The sequence below is a fragment of the Propithecus coquereli genome, unplaced genomic scaffold (genome assembly GCF_000956105.1).
Source record: "Propithecus coquereli isolate 6110/MARCELLA unplaced genomic scaffold, Pcoq_1.0 Scaffold328, whole genome shotgun sequence".
Lineage (NCBI taxonomy): Eukaryota > Metazoa > Chordata > Mammalia > Primates > Indriidae > Propithecus > Propithecus coquereli.
In genome coordinates, this window is record NW_012148930.1 from 452,223 (window position 1) to 464,333 (window position 12,111).

The 12,111-nt window shown below is 35.1% G+C and overlaps 1 protein-coding gene across 1 annotated transcript in view; it reads left to right on the forward strand.

Annotated features, from left to right (window-relative positions):
* KIF14 (kinesin family member 14) overlaps positions 1 to 12,111 on the forward strand; it is an 89,310-nt gene that overhangs the window by 17,566 nt on the left and 59,633 nt on the right. The window contains exons 13-18 of the mRNA XM_012650451.1: positions 698 to 882; positions 4,064 to 4,166; positions 5,669 to 5,829; positions 7,661 to 7,808; positions 8,323 to 8,475; positions 10,424 to 10,550. Of these exons, the coding sequence (XP_012505905.1) occupies positions 698 to 882; positions 4,064 to 4,166; positions 5,669 to 5,829; positions 7,661 to 7,808; positions 8,323 to 8,475; positions 10,424 to 10,550 (877 nt within the window). The remainder of the gene's footprint in view (positions 1 to 697; positions 883 to 4,063; positions 4,167 to 5,668; positions 5,830 to 7,660; positions 7,809 to 8,322; positions 8,476 to 10,423; positions 10,551 to 12,111) is intronic.

The window sequence follows — 12,111 nt, forward strand, 5'->3', positions numbered from 1 at the left end:
GTATGACTAAAGATGGGAAACTTGAAGGTGTCCTCAGGAAAGGGTGTGTGAATCAATTTTATTGGAGCAAGCAGTTTATATGAGGTCATAGGAAATGAAATTGTAAAGATATGTTGTGATTAGTTTATGAGGGGCTTGATTTCTAGGCCAAGGAAATTTAGTCATGTCCTGTAGGAATTGAGAAGCCATTGAAAATGTTTGACCAGGAAATTAGCATTTTGGGAGTACCCTTTCAAGAGAATTAATCTGGTAGAGGAAATAAGATGGATTGAAAACAGAAGTTGTTGACAGGGCAACCAAGAGGCTGCTGCGGCAGTTCCTGTGTGAGTTGATTAGGGGCCTGAACTAAGATGATGACAATGAAGATACAACAAAAGGAACTGATCCCTTCTAAAGATAATCGGTCAATAAGAAGAGACGTAATTTGGTGATGATGGATTGATATATGAGTGGACTGAGGATGTTGAAGGACAGAGAAAGACTGACATAACTATGAAAGTCTGAAAGTATGATGGTAACAGTTATAGGGAACTCACGAAGGAGAGATTCTATAATAAGGACAGATTCTAAGAAATTTTTAATTTATCGAGACTTTACATAGAATGATTCTAATGTTTAACACAGACCATTTGTTTTAGGTGAATTTAACAATTTCATGCTGTAGTTAAGATTAGCTTTTTTTTTTGACGTCTACCAGAAAGCAGGAATTACATTTCAAATGGACAACCATTTGCCAAACCTTGTTAATCTCAATGAAGATCCACAACTATCAGAGATGCTGCTCTATATGATAAAAGAAGGAACAACTACAGTTGGAAAGTATAAACCAAACTCAAGCCATGATATTCAGTTATCTGGGGTGCTGATTGCTGATGATCATTGGTATGTTAATCTTCTTAAAAAAAGGCACCTGTTCATTTTTCAGTAGGCTTCCACATCTTGACAATATGTGGTTTCCTTCACATGAGACATTCATTTATACTGATTCTTTGATATAATTCTTCAAACCCATCTTTTAGTCAGGAAAAACACAAATTCTGAGTATAAGAACCGTAGGTCAGTTACTCTCAATATAAGGTACAATATAATGCTTTCAACATTGTTCTGGTGTTCTTGATCTTCTGATTGTGGGATAATTTCTTCTCTTGGAATTATAATGACAGTCATAAAAGTAAATTTCTATCTATCTTATATGGCAGAATTTTTGGTTAGATTGGCAAATTTTAAAATTTTGTTTAAGTGAATTTTGTTCACATGAATGGAATTAAATTTGTGTATATTCTTGGGATGTTATTATACGTAAACTTTTTTGGCTGTGCCTTGTGTTTGCAAGACTTATCTGGTTTCATTTTCACTGCTATGAAGTATTCCATTATATGAATTTATCTCTTATATTATTATCTATTAAAATCTATTTATTTTGTTGGTAGACATTTGGGTTGTTTGTAATTTTTTGCTTCCACAATATTGCTATGAGTATTCTCGTACTTGTCTCCTGGTACAAATGTGAAGAATTTCTCCAGAGCAAGTTTCCCAAATGATAAGCTGAGATACTGACCCTAAGAGCTCTCAGGGCAGCTGGTAGCAACTTAGGAGGCCTGAGCTGCCAGATCATAATTTTTTAATTTTGCTATAATAATTTTTAAAGCTTAGGAAGCACGCCTAAATTGTATGTCTAAGAGTAGAGATATTAGGTTGAAGGATATGTGTGTATTTAACTTTAGTAGGTAATTTCAAATTGTTTTCCAAAATGATTATTGGTTTCTACTCCCATTAGCATTGAGGGTACCTATTACTGCACATCCTTGTCAACACTTAGTTCTGTCAGATTTTAATTTATGCCAATCTGGTGAACATAAAATAGTATCTCATTATAGGTTCATTTTGTATTTCTTTGATTGATAATGAGGTTGAACATCTTTTCATATATTCATTGGCCATTTTTGTTTACTCTCATGTGACTTGCCTGTTCATGTCTTTTGTCTGTTTTTCAATTGGATTGTTTACTTTTTTCTTAATAATTTGCAGGTGTTCTCTATATATTGTGGTTGCCAATCCTTTGTGAGTTTTATATGTTGCAAATATCTCTTTTCTAATGTGTGGCTCATCTTTTCACTCTCTGTGGTGCCTTTTGATTGACTGAAGTTCTTAATTTTATTGTAGTAACTGGCATCAATCTTTCCCTTTATGATTGTCAGTTTTTGTGTTGTTTAAGAAAGACTGTTCTACATAGAGGTCATAGAGATGTTCTCTCAATTTTCTTCTAGATGTTTTGAAATTTTGCTTTCACATTTAAGTCCTTAAAGTAGTCTGGAATTTTTTATTTGGTGTGAATCCTCTGATAAATTCATTTATTTCCATATGAATAACCAGTTCTGCCATTACCATATATTATATAGTTAATTGCTTCTTTTTTGATCTGGAGTGTTTCTGCAAAAAATTTCTAAAAATACAAGAATCTGTTTCTTCTCATTAATACCCCCATGGTCTTAATTACTTGAGCTTTGTAATGAGTCTTTATATCTGGTAAAGCAAATCCTCTTGTTCTTCAGGTCCTTTTGCTCTTCTATTAATTAATTGTTTTCTTTAACAAATAAATATGGTATTATTCACATTAGTGGCAAAGATATAGAACATGCTCCCAAATAGTTAAGAGTCTGGTAAGAGACTAGGAAGCTCCCTGTTTTCCTCGAACTCCGTACTTCCCCTTTAGTACTTTTGTCAGTGTTTGTCTTAAACTTCATGAGAACTTGTTTCATGTCTGTTTTCACTGCTGACACATATCTGGCTCTTGGGAGCTCAATGAATAAAGGAACTTTAATGCTCATTAATGTATTAATATATTAAGTGTTAGGTGAGTACTGCATACTTAGTGCTTAAATGTAAAGAGGAGGAAGAGTTTGCTTCTAACTTGAGCCGTGAAGGAAAGCTTCTTCAGGACTCTAGCATTTCAGGTGGACCTTGAAGGATGGTGGAGGTAAGGGAGAGGATGCCCCATGTCAAAGAATGACTCAGAGAAAAGAGGCAAGCCGGTATTATGCCAATTCAGGGTACTGATATGGTGGGTGGTGAGGTGTGGTTCGTAGGGGGAAATAATGGCAGATAAGGGAGGTTGGTGGTTGAGCCAGATTGTGGAGGATCCAGAATGGTAGGCCATGGAATTTTGACAGGAGAATAGATAGAAATAGGAGAGTGAAAGGATTAGAACAAGTAGACACTGTGTAAACCTTCACCTGGTTAAGACACTAGACTGGCGGGAGGATGTACTGCCTAAGGGTGAGCTATTTTTTTCCAGACACTTTTCTCTAGATGCTTTAATTGAAGTATTATTCTCTAATTACAGATCTTGGAGCTTCATCAAGAGCTAGATGTCTTTGGTTAGGACTCAGCTTTTGCTGCCGTTTTCTTTTTTTTCCTATCCAGTTAAATCAAAGATGAATTAGACTTTGGAATTTCTTTCCTATTCTCTGAATAAAAAGACTCAAAGGAATATGTAGCATTTATAGCTGATTTTCTGCAGTATCATCTTATAGTCAGGGTCCAGTTAATTAGATGACTAAGGGGTATGCTTTTATCTCCATGCTTTTCCTTCCTCTGTGGTACCCCACTTTTCATAAGGGTAAAAATGTTCTTCTTTCCATTATTAAAGCTCATATATAAAATCAGAAACTTATAAAAATGGAAAAATAAAAGCACTTAAAACTGTTCCATTCATAGGAGACTGTTATCAATATTTAAATGTTTTTTCTTGAAATGTTTTCCAATTTTTTTTTTCATTTTGGGGGGAAAGGGCTTTTTTTTTTTTTTTAAAGAAGTTATAATCAAAATACATATAATTGAAAATTTATCCACCACAGGTGGATAGAATTGCTAGAGAGGCCAGACTTTTTTTGTAATACTTCAAAATTTAGTTGAAGGAAAATAAAATAATTTCAAGTTATTGTTACATATTGATGTGAACCTTAACACCAAACTAATAACTCAAGCAGGATTAACCCATTTTACCTTTTTCTTACTTTTAGTATGTCCTGTAATTGTAACAATGTGCTTCTTATTTTAACAGTTCTATCAAAAATTTTGGTGGGACAGTGAGTATCATCCCAGTTGGGGAAGCAAAGACATATATAAATGGACAATGTATTTTGGAACCCACGGTATTACATCATGTAAGTTGGTGGATGCTGCAATGCACTTTGTGACTTTGGGCAAGTTATCGAATTTCTCTGAGTCTCAGTTTCCTCCTCTGTAAAATAAGGGAGTTGAGCTAGATTAAGGACTTTTCCGTTTCAAAAGTCCTTTTTCCTATTAATTGCCTCCCTTTGTACAAAGACAAAAGTTGTAGTATTATGAACCAGTATTTGAAGAACTGACCACTGACAGTATCATTATGTGTCCTATAAAGCAGTGGTCCCCAACCTTTTTGGCACCATGGATGGGGTTCATGGAAGACAATTTTTCCATGGGTGGGGGGTGATGGTTTCGGGATCAGTTACATGCATTACATTTATTGTGCAGTCCAGCCTCTCTGCTGGAGATAATCTGCATTTGCAGCCGCTCCCCAGCGCTAGCATCACCAGCTCAGCTGCACCTCAGATCATCAGGCATTGGATTCTCACAAGAAGTGTGCAACCCAGATCCCTCACGTGCGCAGTTTACAGTAGGGTTCACACCGCTATGAGAATCAGGAGGCAGAGCTCAGGCAGTGATGCACTTCCTCACCTGCTGCTCACCTCTTGCTGTGTGGCCCAGTTCCTAGCAGGCCATGGATTGGTATTGGTCCGTGGCATGGGGATTGAAGACCACAGCTATAAAGAGCTGGGTTTTGGAATTAGGCCAGAGTTGAAACCCTGGCTCTGCCATTTGCCATGTGACCTTTGGCAAGTTATTTAACTAGGTGATTGAATAATATCACCCAAATCAGGATACTTTTGAGAGCATTATTAATAATTACAACAGGAGAACAGACATTAACCAGTATGTTGCAAGCAAACTCAGACATATCGTCACCTACTATATCTTAGCTTTCAGGGATAGTGGAGGATTAAATGAAATAGTAGTTTGTGTATAGTTCTTAGAAAAGTATCTACAAAGAGTAAGCTGTCAATGAATGTCTGTTATTATTAAGCTCTGTGCTCTTTAGTTTCCTCATTCCTAAAATTGGGATAATATTATGTATCTCATTGAGTTGTGACACATAAATGAGATAATATACAGTCATATGCCATATAATGATGTTTTGGTCAATAATGGACCACATATATAACAGTGGTTCCATAAGATTATAATTCCATATTTTTACTGTACCTTTTCTATATTTAGATATGTTTAGATACATAAATATTTACCTTTGTGTTACAATTGCCATAGTATTCGGTACAGCAACATGCTGTACAGGTTTGTAGCCTAAGAGCAATAGGCTATGGTATAGCCTAGGTGTAGACTAGACTATACAATCTCAGTTTGTGTAAGTACACTCTGATGTTCACACACATCACTGTATACAAAGTGCTTAACACGGTGTTTGACGTATAGAAAGTAATAAATGTTAGTTACTATGATTTTTATGTTTGTTATTAGTAATATTAGACTATTTTGAGCATAATAATTTTTCCCATGTAATTTTTTTGTTCCAACTTACCTCAAGTAGTAAATTTTTTGTGTGCTTTAGGGTGATCGGGTGATTCTTGGTGGAGATCATTATTTTAGATTTAATCATCCAGTGGAAGTCCAGAAAGGAAAAAGACCATCTGGTAGAGATATTCTTATAAGCGAGGGTCCAAAAGACTTTGAATTTGCAAAAAATGAGTTGCTCATGGCACAGAGATCACAGTGAGTATTATTGTTGATATGAAAATAGTAGGTGTATGAGACAGGTCTGCAACAGAGTCAATCACTTTGTGCTGGTCTTTAGTAATTAACTCTTTGGCTGCTGGTTTCTAATGATGTAATTTTTTCTTGGTACACTCATTCATTCAGCAAACATTTATTGAGCACCTGTTATGTGTCTGTTGCTGTACCAAATGCTAGGGATAAAAGGAATAATAATAGAAATTTAGCTCCTATGCTAACAGAATTCATCATCTTATGGGGCTGATAGACAGACATTTATGACGGCACTATGACAGAGTGCTCTGACGCAGTCCTGCACTGTATGGTGTAGGAGCTCATGGGGTGACACCTGGCCCCAGCCAGTGATCAGCAAAGGTTTCTAGAGGGTGAGAAGATGTCCCCTAGAGCAGAGTCCCAAGAGACTATTAGAAGTTAGGCAGAAGAAGACTGGGGAAGTGTACCTTTGTTTTTCTTTTCTTCTTTTGCCCCAGTTCATGCAATATTGTAAGATTTCTGGCTTAAGCAGTATCCTTGTAAGCTAAATGCTAAAGTATATATAAATAAAATGCTAAAGAATTTGGATTTTATCTGAACGGATAAGGGAACCATTAAAAAAATTCTAAGCAGATATGAGACACTCATGATTAGAATCACATTTTTGGAGAGATCACCCTGACCCAAGTTGAGAGAATGGATTAGAGGTAGAGCAGGGTTACAGGCTGCAAATGCAGTTAAGAAACTATTGAAGTGAGATAAGAATAGTGTGGTTAGGTAGGAGAGAAATATAAAGGAGATAAAATCAACAAGTGTTGATGACTAAAGAGGATGAAGGGAAGAGGAATCAAGAACGACTAGTATGGGCTGGACTAACCTTGCTTTGTCACGTTTTAAAAAGCGCAAAACTGCATTTGTCTTCTTTTTCAAAATTGTTTTATTGTAGTATAATATACATAGCATAAAATTTACCATTTAAACCATTTTCAAGTGCATGGTTCAATGGCATTAAGTTCCTTCACAGTGTTGTGCAACTGTCACCACTATCCGTCTCTGGAAATGTTTCATCATCCCAAACTGAAATCCATTAAACAGTAACTCCCCATTCTGCTTTTTCCCTAGCCCTGGGAACCACTGGCCCTCTTTCTTTTGACGTTCTTATTCTTTTTCCATATAGAATATATGGAATGGAAATTTCTATACAGCATAGTTGCTAAAGCACTCATTTTTTTGAGAAGAAAGAAGCTTTTTAGTTTTCTATAATCATTGATGCTTTTTCTCCTGTATTGAGAAGTGACAAACATTAAGTTAATGTTTTAAATATTAAAACTTCACATTATTATAAATGGTTGAATATATGATACAATCTCTGCTGTATCAGCTTTTATATCATATGTTTTTAGAGTCATTTCAATATTTTCTTAACCTATGACCTAAACGTAAACTAAAAGTTATTGATATATGAAATATAATTTTTGCTCTAACCACTGTTAGTTTAATAAAATACCCTTATTTTGTGTTTACTATAATATTTACTGCAGTGTTTGATATGTTTTTATATAATTTATTTTCCTTAAGCATTTGAAAAATATATTTAAATATGAGGCATCTGCAATAGTAACTAAGTTAGAAATAAGCAAATTTTCATCCTTTTTTTGTGTATATCAACAATTCTAGAACCAATGAAAATTTTAATAACACGGTTGATAGAATGTCAGAAATTAAGTTTTAAGATTTAAATTTCTGTTAAATGGAAAACATTTTAATATGATTAAGAACTATTATGGTATGTAAAGAATTCTTAACATGTACCTGTCAATATCTTGCTACGTTGTAGACTGGAAGCGGAAATAAGTCAGGCACAGTTGAAAGCAAAGGAAGAAATGATGCAAGGCATCCAGATTGCAAAAGAAATGGCTCAGCAAGAGCTTTCCTCTCAAAAAGCTGCGTACGAAAGCAAAATAAAAGCACTGGAAGCCGAACTGGTAAAAGGCAGAATCGAGTTGTTTCTTTTCTTCCTTACAGTACAGCCCAAGTGAGGAGCTGACTATAAAATTGATTATGTCCCTATAAGGGAACTGAGGGACTGTCAGAGATTAGAATGTCAACGCCACGGTGACTCTTGGCCCTCTTTAATTTTATAATACGTTAACAAGCAAGTTGGTAGCAGATAATGGCCACTTGGAAGAAGAGGAAAAATAAGACTCTGTCCTCCAGCCACTTGGATCGTGGCTTTCTCCATGGTTTACTGGCAATCTTGTATCACCAGAAACCCATTTGAGAGATGAATACTCTTGAAGTTTGACTAGTTAAAAATCTAACTGTTTTTAGTTAGATTAGTTAACCTGAATGAAGTGGAGAAGCTAAGGGCATCTTACCTATTATTGAGTAATTTCTTGCACATTGATTAAAGAAAGGGACTTTTTAACTTTTTTGGTACTATTTTTTTTAAAAAGCTCTGTTTTTTTTCCGTAAGTTATTTTTTGTTATTCTTTAAAGAAAGAAGAGTCTCAGAGGAAGAAAATGCAGGAAATAAATAACCAAAAGGCTAATCACAAAATTGAGGAATTAGAAAAGGCAAAGAAGCATCTTGAACAGGAAATATATGTCAACAAAAAGCGATTAGAAATGGAGACTTTGGCGACAAAGCAGGTAATTTCATTTTATAGCTAGTTTGCTCTATTCTGAGGGAAAGCTGGATTTTTTTTTTAAAGAGGTTATGGTATCTTCACAGAAGAAAGCCAAATGCAGGTCTGTAGGTGAGGATGATTCTTCTTGCCTGAAAGCTTATGTCCTGGTAGTGCTCACAGATCTGCTCATACATCATCACACAGAGATTTTGAGAGAGACAGAGCTCTTATTTCCAGCTAGTCGCACTCCTGTTTTCTCTTTTTATGCCTCTGCAACTATCTGGTCATCAGTCATGCAAATAGCGTAAATAAGTGAACTAGTGCTGCGGCACGATATGTAGAAGAAGACAGTTACAGCTCTTGTAATAGGTCACATCCTCATGTCAGAATGAAATATCATCTGCCCGTGGAAAGAGCAGCAACAGGCTGTCTCCTAAGAGAACACACAGTAGGGCGTTCCTTACCCCAGTCTTGTGAGCGTGGTGCCTACTTTTGTCACCCTATTGAGGACATAGGCATCTTTTAGGGGCTGACTCACATGAACCAATTTCAAATACTGAAGGATAAAACCAGAATGTTAACATATGAATACCTTTGGTCACCTTACTGTCAACATTTCTGGCCATTCTTTCTCTTTATATTAGTGGTTCTCAAAGTGTGGTCTCCAGACCAGCAGCATCAGCATCATATGGGAACCTGTTAGAAATGCAAATTCTTAGGCCCCCATTCTAGAACTGCTGAGTCAGAAACTCTGGTAGTGGGGCCTAACATCTATTTGAACAAGCCAAATGGCAGATTCTGATGAGTACTAAAGTTTCAAAACCACTGTTTTGGTTCTTTGTATCTTAATCTTAAGGTTTTACTTTCGAATAGCAATTTTACTTCTCTTTTTTTCCAAGTTTATGGGGTTGGAGAGAGCAGAGACTGGGGTGGAGGTAGGAGCACATACTCCTAGTAATCCCAAAGTGCTGGTACTATAATATAGTGAGAGGCAGAAAGCAGCTAGTGAACCACCGCAGAGTTTTAGGAGAAAAACATAGAACTGTTTAAATCTTGAAAACAGTTATTAGTGGGCTATTATAAGGCTTATTTAGGCCAAACTAAGTTTCTTATGTCTTTGAAATCGAACTTCTTTATTTAGTCAACAAATGTTCTTGAGTGCAGCCTTTTTTGAGCAGTTTTTCCTTTTTTTTTTTTTCTCCTAAATTTTCTTACTTCCTGTCAATGGGAAGAAATAGATTATGTCATCAAAAATTCCCAATGATTTTGTTGTGGGGAAAAAATCATAAGGAAATTTTATAAATTATTTTGTAAAAGCCTTTTATGTTTAATAAAACACATAAAACATGTTAACCATATATGCTTAATAAAACACGTACTATAAGGCCGGGTGTGGTGGCTCACGTCTGTAATCCTAGCACTCTGGGAGGCTGAGGCAGGCGGATTGTTTGAGCTCAGGAGTTTGAAACCAGCCTGAGCAAGAGCAAGACCCCGTCTCTACTAAAAATAGAAAGAAATTAATCAGACAACTAAAAATATATATAAAAAAAATTAGCCGGGCGTGGTGGCGGATGCCTGTAATCCCAGCTACTCGGGAGGCTGAGGCAGGAGGATCGCTGGAGCCCAGGAGTCTGAGGTTGCTGTGAGCTAGGCTGACGCCATGGCACTCACTCTAGTCCGGGGAAAAGAGTGAGACTCTGTCTCAAAAAAATAAAAAAATAATAGAAATAAAACACATACTATAAAATGAGGTTTAATTATAGTTTGTTATTACCAATCTGGTTTTTTTTAAAAAAAGATTTTATTATGTATATTTAAAGGATACAATGTGATGTTATGGGACACATATAAGTAGTAAAATGGTTACTATAGTGAAGCAAATTAATATATCCATTGTCTCAGTCTGGTTTTATAAATTTTTCTCTTTGCATATTCTCACTTGTGGGGCTGTATGAATGAATGTCAATTAGGCTTTAGAAGACCATAGCATCCGCCATGCAAGAATTCTGGAAGCGTTAGAAACTGAAAAACAAAAAATTGCTAAAGAAGTAGAAATTCTACAGCAGAATCGGAGTAATAGGGATAAAACTTTTACAAGTGAGTATAAGCTGATTTTAGCAAACATTTTCTAAAATTATGTATGTTATATATAATTACTAAAATGTTAGAGTTAGTTGCCTTTATATATTCAAAATGTGTTTTTCTAGATGATGTTGAATTTTGTGGATCTAAATACGTTTTTAGGAATGATTGTCTTTAGAATATTTAGTTATATTAGTGCTATAGACTGAATGTTTGTGTCCCCCCAAAATTCGTATGTTGAAATGCTAACCCCCAGTGCAGTGGTGTCAGGAGGTGGGGCCTTTGGGAGGTGATGAGGTCGCGAGGGCACAGCTCTCATCAGTGGAATTAGTGTCCTTATAAAAGACGTCCCAGGAGAAGGCCCCTCATTAGAACCTTTCTATGTAGAATACAGTGCTTTTTAAATGTAAACTTTTTTTTCACTATGGAGAATTTTATACAAACTGTAAAAGTAGAGAGATTGCTACAGTAAACCCTTGTGTACTTATTGAACAATTATCAACACATGTTCAATTTGTTGCTGCTATACTTAATCCCCTTGCTTCCCTATTCTATTCTGAAGCAAATCCAAGACGTCATATAATTTGAGATGTACATGCTTCACTGTATATCTCTAAATTATTAATAGATAAGGACCCTATTTTCTCTCTCTTTTTCTGTCACTCTTTAAAGCATTACCATGATATTATTAGCACATCTAAAAATTAATTTCTTACACTCATCAAATATCTACTCCATATGCAAATTTTCTGGATTGTTTCATACATTTTTTTAAACACTTGATTTGTTTGAATCAGGGTAAAACATGATCCACCATTGTGTTTGGTAGGTGTGCCTTTTAAGTCTCTTTTAATCTGTAAATTCGCTATTCTCTTCTTTCTCTCTCTCTCTCCCTTTGTAATTCATTTGTTGAAGAAATCAGATTATTTGTCATGTAGAGTTTCTAGGATTCTGGATTTTGCTGATTGTGTCTCCAGGGTGTTGCTTAACAGGTTCCTCTATTTCTTTGTTCCCTAGAAAGTGGTAGTTAAATCTATAGGCTTATCAGATTCAGGTTCAGTTTTTTAGCAAGAATATTTGGTAGGCATATTGTGTACTTTCTATAACTTCTAGCTTAAGATATTTTAAAAAATATTAATACTCTTTATATTTGTTGCAAGAGATAAATAAATATATTAATAAATCTTTTTATTGTCTTAGGGCCTAGAACAGTGCCTCACAATGATTACTTGATTTTTTTTATTCATATGAATAATGAGTTTTAGTCTTCCACAAAACTATTTTTAGTGGACTACTGGTTATAAGTTTGAACAGTATACAAAATATTTATGATAAAATCTTAAATTTAAATTGGGAAAATGAAATTGTTAACTAAATTGTTTTCCCCTTTTAATGTCTTGATATATGTATATACACACATATATTTAATATATCAAGACATAAAAGTAAACCTTATTTTTATATTTATATATATTTTGTAGGTTTTTAGGGAAAATACAAAGGGGATGTAGTTCTATATAAGTACGGCTATAATATACTTTACCTGATACTTTAAAGAAATTAGAAATTAGGAAAA